The sequence below is a fragment of the Populus nigra genome, chromosome 3 (genome assembly GCF_951802175.1).
Source record: "Populus nigra chromosome 3, ddPopNigr1.1, whole genome shotgun sequence".
Taxonomy (NCBI): Eukaryota; Viridiplantae; Streptophyta; class Magnoliopsida; order Malpighiales; family Salicaceae; genus Populus; species Populus nigra.
Window position 1 is genome coordinate 4505970 of NC_084854.1, and position 23049 is coordinate 4529018.

The 23049-nt window shown below is 32.4% G+C and overlaps 2 protein-coding genes across 2 annotated transcripts; both read left to right on the forward strand.

Annotated features, from left to right (window-relative positions):
• The first annotated feature begins 1202 nt into the window (after positions 1-1202).
• LOC133689728 (omega-amidase, chloroplastic) lies at positions 1203-5955 on the forward strand. Its single transcript, XM_062109730.1, has 10 exons — positions 1203-1501; positions 1602-1718; positions 1947-2171; positions 2315-2408; positions 3165-3239; positions 4034-4112; positions 4371-4386; positions 5288-5368; positions 5451-5533; positions 5641-5955. The coding sequence occupies exons 1-10, from the start codon at positions 1232-1234 to the stop codon at positions 5720-5722; spliced, it is 1122 nt and encodes a 373-aa protein (XP_061965714.1). The 5' UTR covers positions 1203-1231; the 3' UTR covers positions 5723-5955.
• Positions 5956-8774: 2819 nt separating this feature from the next.
• LOC133688109 (phytanoyl-CoA dioxygenase) lies at positions 8775-13453 on the forward strand. Its single transcript, XM_062107498.1, has 8 exons — positions 8775-9039; positions 9124-9184; positions 9394-9462; positions 9639-9757; positions 11182-11329; positions 11431-11575; positions 11700-11786; positions 13218-13453. Exons 1-8 carry the CDS (start codon positions 8863-8865, stop codon positions 13258-13260), a joined length of 849 nt encoding a protein of 282 aa, XP_061963482.1. The 5' UTR covers positions 8775-8862; the 3' UTR covers positions 13261-13453.
• The last annotated feature ends 9596 nt before the right edge of the window (positions 13454-23049 follow it).

The following is a 23049-nucleotide window of genomic DNA, read 5'->3' on the forward strand; positions in this document are numbered from 1 at the left end:
TCAATAGGTTTATTAAATGAGGGGAGTTGTTTCCAACCTTAATATTGAATAGAAAAACAAATTAGATTTGACAAAGAAAAGAATTTTCCTATTTGATTTTATGTTTTTAAACAGTTTTAGAGGTTTTGTGGGTTTATAAATGAATTTTTAGATGTTTTAGAAGTATTATGTGTTTTTAGATAAAAATAGATTGAAATTTAATTTTTAAATAAAAAATAATCGAATTTGAATTTATAACCACCACATCAATGACCAAATCATGGAAAAATAAATGACTTTTCATCTATATATTTATTTTCTAAAATAAAATTAGAGCAGATAGGTGGCTTGTCTGTTATAAAAGAAAAGAAATTAAAATGGCCCGGACTAACGGGTTTGGGCTAGAAGGCTTGCGTGCTTGGGTTCTGTTTCAAGGGTCGAGGCACGCTGGGCATCCAAACCTGTTTATGTGCTTGGATGTATTTTTTTTATTTTTTAATATAATGATTTTTTTTTTTACTTTTTTAGGTTTTCAATTTTCTTATTTTCTCTTGTTTTATTTGTTTAAAAATTAAATTTTATTTTGGTGATTCCAGGTATATTTTGAAAAACAAATGACATAAAAGAGAAAATGTAAAATTTAAAACTTTTATTTCATTAGATATTTGAATTTCTAAACAAGATTTATTTTTGGTTTTCTAAAACAACAATAACAAAATAATTATTTAATCAATATATTTACCACATAAAATTTATGAGCAAAAGACTGAATTTTATACTTCAATAACTAGTTAAATAATTTCAAGAAATTATAAAAATTAAATTATGAGCAACTCTTATATTCATATTCCTATTTGTATTATATATTCTAATATTTAATGGTTAATTAATTTTATCTTGTTATGTGTATATCTCTCTTTTTTGCAATTTAAGTTTTCAATATTAGGTTTTCGTTAAATTTTTTTAATTTCATTGTAAACGTTTATTTGATTTTAAATTTATCTTTAAATTTATTTATTATATAGCCAATTGTATTCCAGAATCACAAGTTTAAGAATTAAATAAATTGTTTCTTTATTGTTTAAAATAAAAAAATAAAAAAATCATTTTAAATTTTTGGTCCGTAACTCGAGAAGTAACCTGGGTGTAAAATAAAAGAGATGTTTTTACAAATTCTTCAACAAGGATAAAAAAATAAAAATAAAAATAGTGGAAGGAGCCATCTATCAATCGAAGAAGTGGAGACAGTGAAATGAAGTCAGCAATATCATCAACGACAACACTCTTGAGCTCAAAAAATCTGAGCCTGAAGCTCCATCAAAATCATTCCCCTTTCTCTCGCTTGCCCTCTTCCCTTTTCCGCTCAAAATCGAACACCCACTTCCCTTCTTTCCTACCACGTAACAACAGCACTCACAGCCAGAAATCCCAAATCCACACTCCAATAATGGCTTCTTCTTTCATGCCCGAGCAAGCCAGAGCCCCTCCCGCTCTTCCCTTACCCGTTCCTCCTGTCACCAAGGCACGATTTTTTGATTCATTTATTGATTTACATACTCCTGTAATTGATTTTTCTTTTCTTTTCTTTTTTTGCTTGCTGTGTGATCTGATGCGATGTGCAGTTTAAGATTGGGCTGTGTCAGTTATCGGTGACGGCTGATAAAGAGAGGAATATTGCGCACGCTCGCAAAGCAATTGAAGAGGCTGCTGCAAAGGGTGCGAAGCTTGTTATGTTGCCCGTAAGCTTTCCCATTGAGCTTTGTAATTTTATTGATAAATTAAATTATACGCCCTCGTAATCATCATGTAATCATGATTCTTATTACTCAAAGAGTGTTTTTGATGTATAAATGTGGTTAGATGGAGGTTTTTTTTTTTTTTTTTTTTTTGAAGACAGAAAATTCTGGCTTTCATGTTTGGTAGAAAACTTTTCAACTGATGCTGTGGGTTTGTTGTGTTTATTACAGGAAATATGGAACAGCCCGTATTCGAATGATAGTTTCCCAGTTTATGCTGAGGACATTGATGCAGGTGGTGAGGCGTCTCCTTCTACAGCCATGCTCTCTGAAGCTGCTCGTCTTCTGAAGATCACAATTGTGGGTGGCTCTATACCAGAACGTTCTGGGGACCGGCTGTATAATACATGTTGTGTCTTTGATAGTGACGGAAAGTTGAAAGCCAAGCACCGGAAGGTACACATAAAAGCATGATGAGATATTGAATTCAAACTTCACTTTAGTATACAGGCAGAGAATAGTGATTATACAGATCAGTTGTATGATGCTATTTGATCATGATGACAATCTCTTAAGTCATTGTTTGTGTGTAACTGCAGATACACCTTTTTGATATTGACATTCCTGGGAAGATCACTTTTATAGAATCAAAGACTCTAACAGCAGGGGAGACTCCGACCATTGTGGACACAGGTTTTCTGTTCCTTAAAATTCAATTTTCAAGCATGAGAATTTATTACACCTTTCTCAAGTGCCTGTTGAGATAGCATATACATTCTCATAAAGATCTTTGTCGAGGTTCAGTGGCAAAGATTCTTACACTGCATTCTGGAGCACTTCTTTTCTGGTTTTCAATTGTTTCCATTGAGATGCCCTTGTGCTCATGAAGTTTAGATTCTTGGAATCCCTTGGGTATTCTTGATTGGTTTGACTTCTGATCTAACTATAGTGCAAAGTCATATCTCTTTGGTTTCAAATGGTCTTGTAAATGTATAATTGGAAGAAAAAAATTGTGGTATGTTGTTTGTGGATTAGCCTCCTGAGATTCCCATCACAAATACCTTTTCCAATTAAACTGTTGAACGCAGTTTGGCCACCACTTCAAATCATTTGGTTCATGCTCATGACTCAGTTGATGACCCCATAGTATCTCATTCCGGATTGTGGTTCCTTTTGAACTGCAAGTGCTGCTCAGGAGTCCTATTGGAAATGCAAGTCTCCAACATAATGTTTTTGTTTGTAGAACATCAGATAAATGAGAATACATAGCAGCAGCCATTAAATTGCTGTTCTTTTTTTAATGTGCAGTAGCAATTCTTATATTGAATTTTTTTCTTGATCCTGTTCATCTGTTTCACACCTCCATTCTCGGTTGAGACAAACACCCTATTGCTATTGTTGTTTTGTTTTCCCCGGATTGGGAAGTTAATCATGGATTGGGCCTTGCAGAAGTTGGTCGTATTGGTATAGGAATCTGCTATGATATTCGTTTTCAGGAACTGGCAATTATATATGCAGCAAGAGGTTTGTTTCTTCCTTCAGTTGACCAGTAACATACTTTTCTTGTTCTTGTCGATCTGCCTGCTGATAATGGAATATTTGTTGCAAGTAGCATAATTTGGGTGATTATGTTAGCATATAAGTGACCACTAGTAATAGAACTAATGATATCTATCTATTAATTTACTTACAACTGTAGGAAACCTCTGTTTTAGTAATACTGGGTAAGTTGCGAGATCCTTCTTCCCTCCACTAGTCAGTAACAATACTTTATTAAAATCAAGTCCTATGTAGAAGTGCTTAAGAGGTCTTGGATCAGATCTAGTCATGATACTAGCATACCATTATTTCCAGGTTTATTAGATTTTGCTTCTCAACACACCTATTGGCATCTTTTATTACACAACATCTCTTGCATCTATTGAGTTTAGCAAACAAGGAGAAAAAGTCTAGCACACTCTTAAGGTTCTGCGTGATAATTTTTCTTATCCTAAATGTAACATTTGTCATGTTCTTTTACAATTATATCTCTTGTTTCAGCACTTCCATTGACGGTCAAAGATATTTTGGATTTACATAGCTTTGTATGGTGCATTCTGTAAAGCTCTCACCTTTAATATCATCCTTCGTATCATCTTCAATATCAACCATCGTATCATCTTTAATATCATCCATCATTTCTCTGTTGTGGTGTAGGCTTCTAGTTTTTTGAAAATTCTTGCCCTTCCCACAATTGTCAAACTTTTATGCTGCTGATCATGTTGATTGTTGAGTTTATAAATAGACCGAATGCTGACAGTAGCTGCTTTTGGCACCAGGTGCTCATTTGATATGCTATCCTGGGGCATTCAACATGACCACTGGACCATTACATTGGGAGTTATTGCAGAGGGCAAGGTACTGCTTTATTTACATGGTCGAGTATATCTGGAATTATTCCCGTGTACCCCAAACAAGTTTACTGTATGCTTTATTTCTAGACTTTTTAACCAACATGAAGTTTTGAACTTTCCCTTCTCAGAGCTGTCCTCCCTTCTTTGATAAGCCAGTGATCTTCATGATAGAAACATAAAAGAGTGTGATGTTTGCTATTTTTTAGTTCTAGATTATGGTTAGGGAATCTTGCTGATTACTACCTTCTCATTTCATTCACAGGGCTGCGGATAATCAGGTAATGTATCAAACACACCTTTTTTAACGTGGAAATTATAGAGCTTCAAGTGTTTCAATATCAGTATTTTTAACTTTTGCGTTCTTGTAAAGGTTGAAGCAATACCTGGCATGCAAATTCTCTCTCTCTATCCCTCCCTCCCTCTCCTTTTGATAAAAAAATAAGATTATTTTGAATTAAAGAGTAAAACAGAGCATGTATTTACTATTTACAAGAGGGGGATGAGTCATCCCCTAAGAGGAACAGAAACAGAAGACAATTTTACATGATGAACCGAAGATTTTTTAACAACCATTCTTAAAACCAGAACATAATTACAAATTCACCTAACATTGGCTCCCCTGCCAGTAAATACATGATCATCAGATGATGCCCTCCTTCTAGTGGTTAAATTGGTCACTGCATCAACCTCTTAGTCTGTGCCTTTGTGGTAAAATTGAGATTGAGGTACATGTAATTATTAGATTTTGTAATTGCTTTTCTGGGCAGTTCTCTCTATTGCCCTAGAAGATAAGTTTCAATTTCAGTTTAAACTGCTCTTTCCTTTTCCAGTATTAGTTGTTCCTGGAAAGATTAAAAGTAACATAAATGAGGGGTGAGAAACTTAAAGGAGATTCAGTTTATTAGTACAAGTGATTGTTGGCTTCAATATTGGTTTGTGTGTAAAAATATACAAAGTGAAACATTTATAAGGACTGCATGTGCACTGTGCTTTAGTATCAAAATATGAATTTCCTACCATTTTGCGACCTATTTTCTTCATTGCCAGAAACCAACCTTCTGAAAGATTTGCAAGTTCTCTAATGCAACACTACATGTTTTCATGAGTTTGGTTTTTTCTGTAGAAACCTGTCAGGAGTTTCTCATAGGTGCTTCTTTTATGGTAACTTCTAAATGACAGCTATATGTGGCAACTTGTTCGCCTGCTCGGGATGTTGCAGCTGGTTATGTGGCCTGGGGCCATTCCACTCTTGTAGGACCTGTGAGTAATTTCATCATTTCTTCATTCTATTGGTCTATTTCTGCAACTAAGCCATTCACAAAAAAAACTATATGAGTTACAGTTTGGAGAAGTTCTGGCCACTACTGAGCATGAGGAGGACATAATTATAGCAGAGATTGACTATTCACTACTTGAAGTGAGAAGGTGATGTGCCTTCCAATATAGCAGATTCCCATTGTTTCCAGATGTTACCGATTAATTTTCGTTTGCTGTTTTTCTCTTTATATTATTGTCGTGTCAAAAACATTCAGGACAAACCTCCCCTTGACAAAGCAACGAAGAGGTGATCTTTACCGGCTGGTGGATGTTCAGAGACTGAAAAGTGACTCATAATAATCGCTGAAAGACTGCTACAGAGACTGAAAAGTGAGCCTTGGCGATTATCAAAAGACTGCTAAAACAGATGAAATTTCCAGGAACGAGTTATTTAGTGGAAACTATTGGAGGCCTCACCTCGTCAATGTCGTCTTTGAAATTGTATTGGAGAAAAGTTATGACCGGAAGTTCAAAATAATTCCCAAAAAACACCGCTACTCGCAAATTTCAAAGGAATAAATTCCCCCGTCTGTGCCCTTGTTTTAATTAGAGAAGGTAGATGGCTATCCTGATTATCCCTGATAAATGGATATTGGAAAGGAAATGAGGATAGATTTGCACAAATTATTCCCATATAATTTTGCTGCAGTTTGAACAAAAACAATATGGCTGTAATGCTAGATCCCTCTGTCCACATTTCTGACACTCCGTCCCTACAATTCTCCACTTGGAGGAACATGCACGGTTTCAACTTCATCCTCTGTAGCTGCTTCCCAATCTTCCGATTGTTGACATTCCCAATCTTCATCTCTTCCCACTTCAATTATAAACAGTTGCCTCCTTTTGCACCTATGTTTAGGGTCATATTGTTCACTGCACCAGTAACATTGCCCCATCTCCCTCTCTGCCCTTCTCATTAATTCTGTTTGGGTTAATTTTTGAGGTGTCAAGCTAGGCTCCAGTGGTTTATTATTCTGGTTGAAAGTGTTGCTGGCATTAGGTTTGGGTGGTGACTTGTAAGCGGAAAGGAAAGGGATCATATTCTATTTCTCCACAATATGATAAAAGGAGGGAAAACTATGAGGGAGTGTCTGGTTACTCTACTAGATAGATAGAAGGAACGAAGATAGTGAAAATAGAAATGTGATTATTAGGGTTTGATTACTCTTCTAAAATAGAGGATGAAGACAATAAAAATAAAAATATGTTTGGTTGAAGAGATAGAGATAGAGAAGATAGTGAAAATAGAAATGTGATTATTAGGGTTTGATTACTCTTCTAAAATAGAGAATGAAGACAATAAAAATAAAAATATGTTTGGTTGAAGAGATAGAGATAGAGATAGAAATAAAAATATAAAAATAAATTTATCTTTAAGATAATTTTAAATTGAATTTTTATATTTTTAAAACATGAGATGAAGAGAAAATTTGTTTTCAGAGATAATATTTATTATTTTTTAAAAAATATCACTATAAAAACTTATAATTTCAAAATTGTTTAACCAACATATACAAGGATAAAAATAATTATTATTATAGTTTTAAAATTCATCTCGAAAGTTATCTGATAAAAAGCCTAAATTACAAGTTGGGTTGACTTGAGTTAACTTAAAAATAAAAATAATTATTATTATAGTTTTAAACTTGATTCAGAATCTAAGAAAGTCTCTAGTCACAAGTGGATGAGAATAGTATTTTTACTATCTTGTGCTTCAAATGAAAAACTTCATAGGCTAATGGGTAAGGGTAAAAGTGTCTTTGTAATGGTATTATTTTGATATTTTTAAATTGAAAGAGATAAACACGTTTTTTTACTTTTTAATTGCCCAATAAAATAATAGTGATGCGTTTAAAAGTAAGAAATTATTGGGCTAGCATGGAGTGTTATTTTTGTATTTTCATGCACAAGCGCACTGTGAAATCACTTCATATTGATTGAAAGACAGATCCTATGTGGAACCCACCATCATCAACCACTGTATGTATTCACATTAGATCTATTACCAACCCTAGGATTCTGAGGTTTGGAGATAAGTCATACTAGAAATAGGCGTGCTCTTTTGATAGGAGAGCCGTTATCCACTTGATGATTTATTAATATTAAAAATAAATTATAAAAAATAAAAAAATATTATTTTAATATATTTTTAAAAATAATTATTACTATATTTCCAAAAATTCTCTAACAAAAAAAGACAACCATTGACCTTAAAAGTTAAAACTAAAACGAACAAAAACAAATGGTAATATCTTTCAATCATTCCCTAACATATTATTTATAGATTTCACAGTTATTTTAAAACTAATCTTAAAAATATATTTATTTTATATTTTTATTTCTCGCATTATCACCAAACTCAGCGTGGTGTGAAAACATTTTGCACACACAATTAAAAATTGGATAAAAGACAAAATATAGAAAAGGATAGCCTTCAATCTTATCAAGATGGGCTCGTGGGGAAATATTTATTCTAGAAACAAAATAAGAATAACGCTAATTTTATAATATTTTTCTTTCCATATTCAAAGTTTTAGAAAAAAAATTCAACTAATTACTCGCAAAATCCACTTATTGATATTTTTTTCAAGAAAATGTACCCGGTAAAATGAACACTAGTCAATAACAAATCCAAAGCTTGAGTTTGTATTTTTTTTTATATTTAATAAATAATATATTATTTTTTTTAATTTTTTAGATATTTTAATTTTTAATATCAGCCTATTAAAATTATTAAAAACATTAAAAAAAATTAATTTAATATATTTTCAAAATTACTAGTGCACTTTTAAACTTCGAGCTCACATGAGAATACATTTAGAATGAGATTTTTAAAAAATTTAAATTTATTTTTTTAATTTTTTTTAATTATTTTAATATACTATATCAAAAATAATTCTTAGAAGATAATTTAATGTATTTTAAAATAAAAAATAACCACTACCACACTTTCAAAAACCTTTTTTATACAAGTTTTAAGAGTTTGTTTGTTTTTTTATTTTAAATTTTTTTTTAAAAAAATTAATTTTATTTACTTCAAATTCTTTTCTTTTAGTTATTTCAGATTATTTTAGTATAATAATATTAAAAAAATAAAAAAAATTAATATATTTTCAAACAAAAAAATTATTTTAAAAATTACCCCCAAAATCAATCACGGGTTACAACTTCCAAGTGTGAACTCAATTCAATCCCAAAAGCGAGTACAGGAAGCAGATTTGGACATTCGGCACAAAAATCCAAAGTAGGTTCCCTCTTTCACACTACTCATTATTATTATAATAATAAAATAATAATAATACTAATTAATATATTTCCAATTACTATATATATATATATATATATGTATATTTAAAAGAAGGGCGTATGTGCTCGCTCGCTGTCTTCTCTTACCCCCCGTCATTTCATTTATCAATCAATCTCTCTGAGTCACAGCAATGGGGATCACCGGAACTCTGAGTTCAGACCAGCTCGACTCGTTCAATTCTCAAGGATATCTTGTGATCGAATCATTTGCTAACCCTGAAGATATCGAATCCATGATGAAGAGGATGGATAAGTTACTTGATGATTTTGATTACACTAACGTCTCTGTTTTCTCTACTAAGAATCAGGTTTCTCTCTCTTTTCTCTCTTTTTTTGTAATATTATTTTACAAATAAATAAACTCTGATGTTGTTGTTTCTGTTTTGTTTCAGCGAAAGGTTACTGATGATTACTTCTACCAGAGTGCTGAGAATATTTCTTTTTTCTTTGAAGGTATAATTTTCTTTATTATTATTATCTTTTCGTTTTCTTTTTGGAGACTAAATTTTTGGGTTTTTGATTGCGTAGTTAATGGGACCTGTCCTGTCCTATCCTTTTTTGTGCCATTCTAATTAATCCCCTGTATCTGTTGTGGTTACAATCACAATTTTTTTAGGTTTAGATTTAGAGGGTAGACAATTGATATTTGTGATATTTGGCAGAAAAAGCATTTGGGGATGATGGAAGCTTAAAGCAACCAAAGCAACTATCTATTAACAAAGTGGGGCACGGTATGCTGTTTGAAAATTGCATCTGCTGTTGTTACTTTTTAATGTTACACAATGATGCTTCTGGAAGTGGAGTTTCCTTATAGTACTTGTAGGAACAATATTAATATTGCATTTTCATTTGTTCAGAAAAAAAAAACGGTACTAATATTGTAATATGTGGGATATACTTTGTGCAGCCCTCCATGAGCTTGACCCGGTGTTCAAAGGCTTCTCTAGCTCTGAGAAATGTTCTGGTTTGTTATCATCGTTAGGTTACAAGAAACCAGTGATCATTCAGTCCATGTACATTTTTAAGGTACACTATTAATATTTCTAGTGCTGACAGTTTCATTTGCTTTGTCTTTTTGACAATTCTTGACTTTTTATCTAGTTTAGCTAAGGCCTAATTATGGAAAATGGCCTTACTGCTTGTTGGCATTATGGTTTCCTTGGATTTTATATCTTTACACTACCAGGGTCTTTCACGAGGTAGCATAGCAGATTTGTGTGAAGCAAGCACAGCAATGTTTTAACTTGGTCAAAACTTGATTTTTTTGAAAATATTTTCTTTTCTTAACTACGTATTCTTTACTTGCTGGGATTGCTATTGATTGCAAAATTTAAGGAATCTAGCATGGAAAAAAAGCTCTGAATAATTGTTAGGGTTCTGTGCTGGATGCTATATGCTATTGTATAGGGTAGGGTCTAAGAGTAATAGAGGGATACTTTGAAATATAGTGAATTTAAAAAGCTTAAAGGTTTATAGTGAATTTTAAGCTCTGAATTTCTGCAGTTAAGGCTGATATGATACTAGAGACTGCTGTAGTAACTAATATTTTATTTTATTTTATGAATCAGTAAACCAAGTGTTTGAGTAGCCATTGTTGGATTGGTATGATGAACTTAGAAGATCTCAATTGTTTTTTATTTTAAATCTTTTTAAAATTGACATCCTCTGTTTCTTGTAAAACTTGGGTTCTGTTGTTTTGGTGGTGTTGCCATTTATGACTGTTGTGTTGTGTTTTGAATACCTTTGACCCTTAAGTTAATCAAAGGCATTGTTGTTTTCTTTTTCTTTTTACATGTATTTGTTTTGAAAACTTTATAAATGACCTGCATTTAATTTGTGAAGTCTTTGTATATTACATGATGTAGCAGACTTGAAATTCTTTGGCATACATAGTAAAAACTGGCGTTTATGATTTTGCTGTATTCCTAACTTTGTCAATTGTTTCTTGTTTTTGCTTTATACACACATTAATTATTATATTCTTGAAAAATGTTCATGCATTTGTAAGATGTGACATCTAAACAATTTTAACTTCTCATTTATTATATTCTCTAGTATTTGCTACATTTACATTGGATCGTGTCCATAAATAATGTTAATTCTACTATTTTTTGGGTTGCAACTATTCCTTTGTTTCAATGTTTTTGACGAGGAACTGACTTCTTTTAGTGATTGGAGCTGGCTTTTTCAAATGTTTAGAATGGAAACATTTACTGGAGATTGATTTAAAGTTTAAACTTTTTTATTTCTATTATTTGCATCTAATACAATGAGATTGTTTTAAACTACAACATGTGAGTTTTTGTTGTATGAAAGGTAACACTGTTCTTTTTTTTTTTTTTTGAATTCGCTGTTTGAAAATGGCCATCATGGCAGCATCTCTTCAAGTATGCATGCTCTTGCCATTTCCTGATTTTAAGTGCATGAAGTAATAAGGTATTTATTCACAGCAACCAGGTATTGGAGGTGAAGTAGTGCCACACCAGGATAATTCATTTCTGTATACTGAACCAACTACTTGCACGGGGATGTGGCTGGCTCTGGAAGATGCAACTCTACTAAACGGTTGCCTTTGGGCCATTCCTGGATCTCACAAAAGTAACTCCCTTCTCCCATTTCGCTCCTGTCTTGCAAGAAGAATAAGCCTGTTAGAATTTTCCTTGTCTAATATTTTTTTTTCTGCTCTGTGGTGTTTAAAGATGGCTTGGTCAGAAGGTTTCTTAGAGGGGAAAATGGGGTATACTTTGATCAGCCTTCCCCTTCTTATGACCAAAAGGATTTTGTGCCTATAGAAGTGAAAGCTGGTTCTTTGGTTCTCATTCATGGAGATCTTATCCATCAAAGGTAAGTTAAAAGGAAATGTTGCGTGATTCATTTTCCATTCAATGGATTAAAAAATATTAATTTTCTCCAAAGCTGATGTCCTCGAAATCTCCCTTTTCCCTTTCTTTGTACGTGTGGGGAACAGTTTTGAGAATCAGTCCTCGAAATCAAGGCATGCCTACAGCTGGCATGTGGTGGATACTGATGGCTGTAAATGGGCGCCAGAGAATTGGTGAGTGAAGGCTCTGGTTTATGTTTCCTTTTTCTTTTTAGCATCTACAATTTCTAACTTGAGTTCCCTGAATTTTACTGTTTGTGCTCTGTTTATCTTTTTTCATCCTAATAATTTGAAAAGGTTTCTAAAACTTAACTTCGCTTTTCTTTGTTGAAGATGACATCATCATGCCCCTTAACTACTAGAACAGCAAATAATTCTTGATAGATTTTAGTCTTTTCTGAATGTTTGCCTGCACTTAGTTTTCACATGGAAGTACTTGTAAGATCAGCAACAGTGTCTTTATTGTGAACTTTGTGTTGCGGCTCTACCAAACAAAAACGCTAAACTATTCTTATATTTTAGGAGTTGCCTTCAATATTGCACAACATGTGTAGTTGCATCTATTACTTCCTTATTTTGCAGTTAAATATCAACTAGGTCTTTCTGTTACAATGTGCCATCCAAACTAACCAAAATTATACATGTGAACCGCCCATGAATATTAATTTTCTTCTTTAAAATAAAAAATACCTCCTCTTAGGAACTTAAAACGAAGACATGCACATGACTAGTCCTTTTCTGTGTGTTTTGCAACACATGACAAAAAGGGTGTTTAACCAATCAATCCTATTGGAGATTTCCTTGAATTAAGGACATAATAGATACAATTAAACGTGCAAGGAAATATTGGAAAGATGTGTGTTTAATCAATCAATCCTATTGGAGATTTCCATAAATTAAGGACATAATAGATACAATATTGGAAAGAACTCAGAATACAAGGACGGGTTGAGTTATTTTTACAAAGAAAAACTTTGTGCTGTCAATGGTATATTGGTGGTATCCATACATGCCCTTTTTTGGTCCTTCCCGTTGAATCCCATTCACTTTCTTGTTCTGGAATTAGGATGGAGAGTTAATATTCAGTCATTGCATGGCTAAACTTTTATTCATGTGTATGAGCTGTTGGATTTCTGAAGAAGATAGCTCTTTTCATAACATCCATTTCTTGGCTGTATGTATCAACTATTGGAAAGATTAAATTGATTGACTGTTTTCCAATAGGAGCAAATTGGTAGCAGATGATTTAGTAATGAAGTTTTTTTTTTCCTTGCTCAAAATGTCTGAGGAAATCAACTATTCTTTAAATCTTATTGTGCCTGTGAAGGTCTTTTGTGTGACAGTTCCCTTTTGGTATAACGAACCATTCCTTCATTCTAAACCACAGTTCCTTTTACCTTCTTTAGAAACAGGCTATGAGTCGACTAGGTTAAACCAGTAGTGTTCATACTTGACTCCAGAGCTCAAAGAATCCCAAGTTTACACCGCTTCATCAGCTGTGGCACTTTGCTTTAGAATGATTTCGAGAAGAGTGCTTTTGCACCCCCACCCTGCCAACCGCTTGTGTAGGTGGTCTAATGATTTTGTGCTTTGATATTTTCTCAGGATTAGAAGAAAAGTGGAGCCAGAGCCTCTATATGCATCTTGATCTTGCCTAACAGATAAGAGTATGATCAAGTTTAATAAAGTTGTCGTGTGAATTTCAATATGCCTTTCATATTTGCTTGTCTGCAACATGTAAAATCGGGTCCGTGAGACCATAAATAACTTGTTAGCAGTTACTCCTGCTGCTATTCAAATATTTATTCCAGAAGCAGGCTGCCCTTTTTCTTCTGATTTTAGATTAATGTTGATTTCTGGGACCAAAAACTGCCATCTTAACACTATTAACAAAGCAAGCAAAGAGTTTTAGGAAAAAACCAGTATTGTCAATGAGGGTTTGTGATTTGTTCTTTGGATGAAGGACGGACAACACAATCGGTGGTGCACTGATATTCCATGGTTGCTGATAAGGAGGATAGAAATAATAAAAAGAAATAAATGTTGGCAATCCTATTTCCATAATAATAATAATAATAATAATAAATCTTTTCATTAGATTTTGTACAGTATTATCAATCTTTTATATTATCTGATTTTTTTATTTCTTAAATTGAAAAATCAAAATAATGTTTTTTAAAAAAAAGAAAAAATGGACAAAAAGGATTAAGTTACATGTGAGCTCTAAAATATATGGACTAATTAATATTAATTTGTTTTTTCATATTATCTTCATTCCATCTCTCTTTTCTTGCGTCTTAACTACTTGTGAAGAGAATCCCAGCCCTACCAATTCAAGTACCAAATCTTTTTGAAGGATTAAATTATAAATAGATTTTAAAATATATGAAATAAGTAATAATAATTAGTCCAGAGAGATCATCTAATGCATTTTGCAAAACTAAGGGACCTAATTTATAATCTGCTCATGAAAAGTCCTATTTAAAAGAAGAAAAGAAAAGGAAAATAAAATACTGGAGAAGCAAGCCCTCCCTCTACTTCTTTCAAGCAAAAGAAGAAATTTGGTGTCAGGTAGAAAAGTCAGAACGGCCGAAGTAAGACTAAAAAACCAAAACAGCCCTCCCAACACAACCTAACCTTATGACAGATTAAGAGCAAGAACGGCATTACACTATTAAAATCCACAGTGGATACCAGACAAAGTAAAATCGCCACAGCCCTTAGTTTTTTTGGCTAATAGGAAAAATGTCCGAGTGACTACTAAAGCTACTAAAATAGCCAATAAGCCAAGAATATTTATTTAATATTTTTTCAAGCTATAAATATTTTTCACAGCCCTAATAGTTTATATGCGGTGTGCGTTGTTTAAATGCGCAAGCATATGAAGGTTTTGGGCTCGGACCTCGAACATAACTTTTCTACACTGAAAGATTATGCAAGTGCAAGTCTTTATGCAGGTAGACACCATTGTTTTAAACAATAGTGACAGCACAGACAACACCCCACTTTCAATGTAAAACATGCATGCGCATCTTTCAATATTTATAGTTTTTTAAACATTATTAAAAACTATAAATATCTTATATCACCGGTTAAATAAAAACAAAGCTTCTCGGGTCATAAATTTATACTCGCCATTTTTTTTCAAGAGTACTCAAATCCAAGCATGAAGCCCAGCTCACACGTCTTGGCCCGCGTAGCATGGAAATCCCAATTCTTGAGTGAAGTTATGAGCTGTTTGTGTGGCCTGGGACTGCTAAAACAGTTGAAAGTTCTGAAAGAGAGTGGAAACGATATTGGAGGCCTCAACTCTTCACAAAAAAAACTCGATGATATTCCTAATTTTCTCATATAGGTTGTTAATTTCTAGGAAACGAGAGTAGGTGTGCACAAATTTTGTCGGCAATTTGAACGAGAAGAGAATAACATGCCATAATGATACACTCAGCGGCTCAGCCTCCATTTTTGACACTTTGCGTCCTTATATAATTAATCTCCACTGGGAAGAACATGCTACGGTTGGACTTGACTGGTGTCTGGTGGCTGAAGACCTCAATGCATCAAATTTAGATCCGGGGCAAATGTTTGTAAGGTTCCACATTAGATTTCAGCTGAGATGGACCTGCGTAATATTCATCTTATACGGCCAATATTTACTTTGACAAGCAGGCTTCAAGCTCCTCGAATTAAGCTCCTTATCAACTTGTCTCTCCTCCACCATTAGTAAATCAATGAATTAAGCTCCTCGAATTTATTGTGACATGCATAGCAGCTATCCATTCACAACTACCTACTCTGCATGCATGAGACAGTATTATTGAAGAAGACGACGACCTTGGGTATATCACATGCCCTAGATCTCGTTTATTCACATGGCTTATTCCCCACACAGAAAATGGTGGGCTTCTATACTAATTGCAAGATGTATTAGCTAGCTAGGGACAGTCAACCTTCGCCTTATCCCAAAACAAAAGGGTGACGATATTGGTATCCCAAAACCACAGTCATCTGGGCACTGTGCTCATCTAGGGCATAGTAAAAATCCTTGTTCAATTCACATCATCACCCCCATAGCAATTTTCCTCTCTTCTATTGTGTAACCTCGTCCATTTACCATATATGACTACAAAATTAATAAACTCACAGAACTCTTGAGTGAATTGACTGATGCATTCACGTTCAGGCAGTTTTTTGCCCCAACTTGACACAAAAGAGTAGTCGAGCACTCCGTCGAAGGTGGGCTCGATCGATACTTAGAATTAAATTATGCCTATGCTAGAAATGAATCGGATTATTTGAGAGGAGAGAGACGACGCCCTTTCTTTTAGGCTATGGTTTAATGGGCCTCCAATTGAGTTCTTAAAAAATTATATGAGTGATCATAGGCAAATGGAAACAACAATAAATTCATTATTTTTTAAAAAAAAATTGTTGGTAATTAAAGAATATTTTTATTATTTTTAGATTAAAGTATTGAAACTAATAAACTCCTTTAAATGCATTGCAATACGAAGGACGCACTTATATTTATTTCCAAGAAATTCTTTCTCATTTTTTATATTAACTCCCTGATAAAAAGTCTCGGTTAATGGAAAATATTGAACGATTAAAGGAAAAACAAGCATTAATTAAACAATAGAAAGAAACTTAAGATTCTCAAAAGATTAATTATTTTTCAAACGTAAGTTATTTCGCATGAAACAACCAGAATCTAAGTATAACGTTAACTTGCAAAATAAATATTTTTCTCAATTATTATTCCTTGAAAAACAATATTTTCTTCTTGTTCCTTTCAGTTTTGCAAGAATCCTAATAAGTTAACGCGAATTCATTCATCACTGGTTAGATTCACTCAGTTAAGAGGGGCCGGGGCCGGGAGTCTGAGCATCATTATCAACACGATATCCTGCAGGAGGGCTAGGTCAAAGATAGAGAGCAATGGCAGGGAGGGGGGGCCATGAGGCATGCAAATAATGCACATGACGATGAGATGACGACTGAGTGAGAGAGACCCTCAAGAAAGCAACCTAGTCATACAGTGCACGTGGATGCACCATGCACGAAGTCACTCAGAATCGCAGGGACACAAACATTAAACATAGAGAGAAAGAGGCCTTCTTGCCGTGCCTTTCATACTTGACAGTCAAGATGAGGCACAGCCCTAAATTACAAGGAAAGAGAAGATGCCTTGCCCTAGCCTATCGCTTTGCTTTTGCTTTGTTGGGAAAAGAGCACTGTTCCTTTCTTGATCATTGATCACCGCCCCTAAACCTTATATTGGGATCCCCAACAGCACCACACCACTCTCAAACAATCTCCTTCAAACACTTTAATTCACACCTTGCCTGCAGCGACTGCCTAGTTAGACTTAGACCAGACACATGACTCATGAGCTAGCTAGCTAGCTTTTGCCCTTCAAATTCTCACCCTTGGATCATCTTTTCACTAGTATATACTAGAATCATCCTACGGCGAATATTGCAGGACCACCAGGCAAGAAATGTAATCTTTTGCACGTGAAATGATACTTGTAAGGAGAGGGCCGCAGTGGCAAATACCAAGTAGGCAAGTAGCAAGTGCAATGTTTCTTCTCTGCCTTTGAGAGTCTCTAAGGCAAAGCTGACTAGGGAGTACTGGGAATGATCAGGTGTGAGTCCATGCCATGCCACGTGTTAACACTGCTTAGGAGGCAGGGTGTACGTCCCAATTCAAGCTTTGTTCCCCTGTGATTTGATGGCGAGGAGGATGTTGGGGACAACAATTTTCTCTGGACAGCTCGATCCTTTTGTGAAGTTTTCATGATAAATTAGTCCCTGCAAGGGGACAATTCAAGAACGATTTGTTATAATATTCACTCTCATTTTAGATTGAAAACTATATGCTTAGTCTATTTTTGGATCTGGTTTGAAGAAATTTGGAGCAAATTGTTGTATTGGTTTGGTTATTCATATATAACGTGTGAAAACTGGCTGATCAGAATACCTTGTATTTTTTTTAATAAAAAAAAATTCTCCAAAATACACTAATATGAATAGGGTATACTTGGTGTGTGTATCGGCCATAAGGGTCCGGCTGATTTGAGATTTTTTGTTTTTTAGAAATGGGATTTGATTTGAGATTAATTATGTACGTATACTATACATTACTTTAATCTTATTACTAGAAAATCGATAAATACAAACGAAAATAAATATTTAGAAAATATTTTTATCGATAAATTTCTGAGGAATTTTACTGACGAAAATATTCTCTTGATAAATACCGAGGGAATTACAATGGAAAAAAATTAAAACAAAACAAAAAAATTAGTGACGTGTTATTTTTACCAACGGAATTACTGACAGAATTTATTCTGTCGGTAAATTCGTTGGTAAACTATGAAAATTGTTCACCATGGCAATTACAAAGGAATCACCAACGGAATTTTTCGTCAGTATTTTCCAGAGAACTCAGGAACTGTTCACTTTTAAATTGCACTATTAATTGTTGTTCTTTACAGACAAAATCACCAATGGATTGAAAAGATATCGGTGTTCTTTGACGGTTTTCTAAAAAAATTCAATTAATTTAAAATTTTCATTTAAATATTACAGACAGAATCACCGACAGATTGAAAAATTATCAGTGATTGTTGGCGGTTTCTAAAAACTTTTTATGAAATTAAAAATTTAAATTAAATATTACAGACAAAATTACCTACGGAATAATTAAAATATATTAATATTTAATTATCCGTTAGTAAAACTATCGCTAACGCGCTTTAATAAAAAGTCTGAATCCCCTTATTTCACAAGAGACAGACACATTTATTATTATTCTTCTTCTACTACTTCTTCTTTTTCTTCACTATATGTAAAAAATATCAATATCTACTTCTTTCTCTTCTCTTCTCTCCTCATCTCGTTCTCTTCTCCTCCATGCTCGGGTATGTCTTCTTCTTCTTTCTTCTTTTATCCTCTTAGTTTTTTTTTTTAATAAATATGCTTTACAAAATTTTCTCTCTCTCCTTAGCTTCACTTGCAACTACATTAAGGTAAGATTTTTCTTTTTTATTTTTTTTTCATGATTTTTTCACTATATTTGTTTTTTATTTTGTTTTTAATTGTTTTTGTTATTAATAATTGTATAAATGTTGTTGTGAGATTTTTTTTTCATATGAGATCAATTTTTAGTTGATTTATTTATAGGATTTTTAAATTTTTAGCAATTGCAACTTTATTTTTTTCATATGAATTTTTTAAGTTGAATTTATATTTTCGTTTTATTTATTTGTTGCAAATTTGTTTGAATTGATTTTCTTATTCTTTTTTCCAAGCATTTTGAGTATATATTATAGAGTGTTGATTTATGTTAATTTAATTATTTTATAATTTTATAAAATGGATTTTTAAAAAAATGTTTTTAAATAATTACCGATGGTCTTTTTCGAGGGATATACCGACAGAATCAAGCGGGTATTTTTTTTATGCGTCTTTTCCGTCAATAAATCCGTCGGTAATAATATTTTTTTATTACCAACGGATTAACCGACGGACTAAAAATTACCGATGAAAGATTCACTGACAGAGCATTTTCGTTGGTGATTTCATTGGTAAATTATTTACTGACGGAATATGTGTCTTACGCCGACTGAAAAATTTCATTGGTAAAACTGTTAAATGTTGTAGTGCCCGCTCAAGAGATTTTTTGATATTCTTCAAGATATTGTGATGTTTTATCCACTCCTGATCAAAAACATTTACAAGGTTTTTTTTTTGTTAAGCTTCAATTAATCACCTTTTTCAAGAAAAAATAAGAACAAAAACGAATGATATCAATGTGGTAGGGAATGAAATAAATAAATCAATCGTTGAAACTTTCAGAGAGTGAACCTATTGAATGGACGACTAATTAGTCTCAATCTCAAAAGAAGCAATTCGGATAGAAAATGTCAAAATCATTTTGGGAGTAATTAACTCAAATTAATTAACCACTACTTCTTCTTTCCTAACTCTATTGGTAGAGTGTGGGATTTAAAATCTTGAGTAAAAGTCCTCAGTTTGATTATTATTATTATTATTATTATTATTATTATTATTATGGAAATTATATTTTTTTTTATATAAAAATCTCTTTTTTCAAAACAGCATATATTTATAAATTGTTTTCATAGCGTACCTAATAATTTCTGCACAACGGGGAATACTTTTTTTCTTTCTTTTCGGAACAAAATACATCATCTAATGATCTAATCATGGTTTAATCGTCTTTAATATTTTAATATTTTGGTTTAACCAAAACCCTGACATTGGAGTGTGCTAACGCCAGACTCAATAAAGAGTTTTTTTTATTGTTTTTAGCATGGTAAAAAAAATTAAAATAATACGGCCAAAATATATTTAGAGAAATAACTTTGATTAGAGAATCGCATTTCACATCAATGACTCGTGAATCATAAGCATCGTATGGAATTTTCTTAAATGGTAAAATAGCCTTACACAATTTACAATAAGAGATAAAAGACAAGAAAGAAGAAAAAAAAAGATATTGGAGACATATTGAAACTCCAATGATGATACAACCCATATCATTGGAAAGATCTTGATGAGATAAATGCAACAACAATAAGAAAAATGACTAACGGTGAATGAAGTGGGTCATACGGGCCATCCATAGGTGTTGATACTCACTTGCCTTTAGAAAGCATGTGTGACCCACTTGGTCACGTTGATAATCTTCTTTAATGTTATTAAACTTTTCTCTTTGAGATATTTTTTTATGATATTGATGATGTCGTTGGATTTGTCTCATCGATATCTTTCCAACGATACTAATGGTGTCGTTATCGAAGTTTCAATATGCTTTCAGAATATTTTTCTTTTAGTTCTTTCTCTCTCGTCTCTTTTTTTTTTTAAGTAAATTATATCATGTTATTTGAAAGAGACGTCACAGAAGATACTTGCGACTCATGATGATTCTCTAAATTATATTATTTTTCTAAATATCTTTTCAATTGTGTTATAAAAAAATACATGATACTCTTTAATAAATCTAATTGCCAACACAAATAGAGACTAGCATCCACGTCGCAAGAGGCAATTGGTAAATATGTTCATGAGATGGGAAAACTAAACGAAAACTAAACGTGAGCATGACGCATACATGCTTGTGATCAAAGATAGAGTGTAAAGACATAGAGGGTGTTTGGGATAGTGGTAGCGGTAGCTTTTTAAAGTATTTTTTATTTGAAAACGCATCAAATAATGTTTTTTAAATTTATTTTTGACATCATCACATCAAAATGATTCAAAAGCACAAAAAAAAATTTATTTGAAGCAAAAAACTTACCAATTGCCAAAAAAATATTATTTTCATGAAACTTCGATTGCACCGCTGCTCTAAACAGACACATAAAGACAAAGGAAACAGAGGATAAATTGGCCAATTAGCACTCAAAATATAATTAAATGCTGAAATAACATAGTTTGAAGATATCATGGTTCAGAAACACGTGATTTCAATAATGTTGTGGTTTGAAAACGTGACATTTGATACATGTTACGTTTCAAAACTACGACAACTGATGTCGCGGTTCACAATCATGACATTAATAAAATGTTACGTTTCTAAATCGCGATATTCTCAGAATGACCATTTTGAGAAATGGTTGGACTGTAGCAAAAATGGTCAGACTATTTTGGCTACTGTAAGGTTTTGGATCATTTTTGTGTCTTAAGCCTGACAAAAGTTTATAAAATCATAATTTTTGTTAATCTGAAATTTTATTTATTTTATGATTTTAAAGAGTTAAAATATTTATAATTTTATCAAAATCTGGATAAAGTTTCCTCTATATAGTAATTATATCCAAAATTGTATACCACTTAAAAAACCTACAAAAAAACCACAAATAAAAACTTTATTCATTTAGTTAATATTGCGTTTTAGAAGCCCGACAAAATCAAACTATATTATTTCTATGAATTTGTTTTCAAATGATATCATTCCCTCAAATTTTTTAGTTTAATGTGCTAATTTGGAAGGGAAAAAAAAACACATAGAGAACCCCAAAACCGCACGTGTCAGATGGGATATTAATGTCCACTACAGTGAATGATCACGTGCCACATAGTGGGCCCTACAAGTAAGAAGAAATAATCAGGGCCCCACGAGGTACGTCCGCAAGATGGGTGAGAGAACAGCAGTTAATTATTGGGAGCCCGTGCAAGATAATTGGTGTTAGCTGTTTCTATTCACGTGTAGGCCCCTCTGCCAGGATTTCCGTACTCCGTTGCCCTCTCCGAATCCACTGGCCTCCGGTTTGGTAACTCCGTGCGCTCTCGCAACCAACCATTTCCAGTATGAGTAAAACTAATATTTGTTATGATGATAAAAAAAAAATGTTTTTTGATTTGATTTCTTAATTCAATTATTCTTAATAATATTTTAATATAAGATGCATATTTAAAATCTTTTCAAAAATAATAATCTCAATTAATTAATATGTAAACTGAACTCTTTCAAAAGTATACTTTAATTTGGTCATAATCTAACTTCATCAATTATAATTGTGATTTTTAGTTATAATTAAGAACTTGAGTTCTCTCTTGGATTTATTTTGTTTTTGTAGACTAATTAAACTATAAAAATACTCCTTGAGGTTTGGAGGTTATGCCAATTTTCTCCCTAAACACTAAGTTTCTTTTAATTGCTTTCCTTGTCGTAAAACACTTTAATAAAAAAATATTAAATGAGAAATTAAAACGATTTAGTGATATTAAAATTGATATAAAAAAATTAGTTTAGATGCAAAATTGATAATAACTTAATAATTTAACAGTATATTTGATGTTTGCCTTTTAAAAATAATGTAGTTTGGGAAAGAAATTGCAAAATTTCCTAAACTCATGGAGATTTGTAGTTTATGCTACAGAAAAAAGAAAAGATTTATGAAAAATATTCTTAATTAATTGATATGTGATAACACTGGATAATTGGGGAATTTATCAAAATAAATGGTTTGACTTGGTTATTTAATTTTGTTAGTTATATTAAGAAATAATATAAGTTATATTTTAAAATTAAAAAATATTAAAACTGAAATCTACTTCCTGTGGAACAGGTTCGTATAGAGGAGTTTGGAAAAACTAGAAAAAAAAAAGTGGGTATCCTAATTTTAAAAAAATATATCTCAAGAGATTGATAGCAAATTTAGTATTTATTTTGAAGTCAGATAAATGTTGTTTTTTAAAGTATTTTTTATTTAAAAATATATTAAAATAATATTTTTTATTTTTAATATCATTCTATTAAAATGATAAAACAAATTTAAATTTAAAATATAAATTCAAAATCCTCAAAGCATAGTTGAGTCACGTTACCCAAACTGTGCTTATATGGCTTCATTCGCTGGAAATCGTGTCTGATTCCGATTAAAAAAAAAAAAAAGGTTGATTTG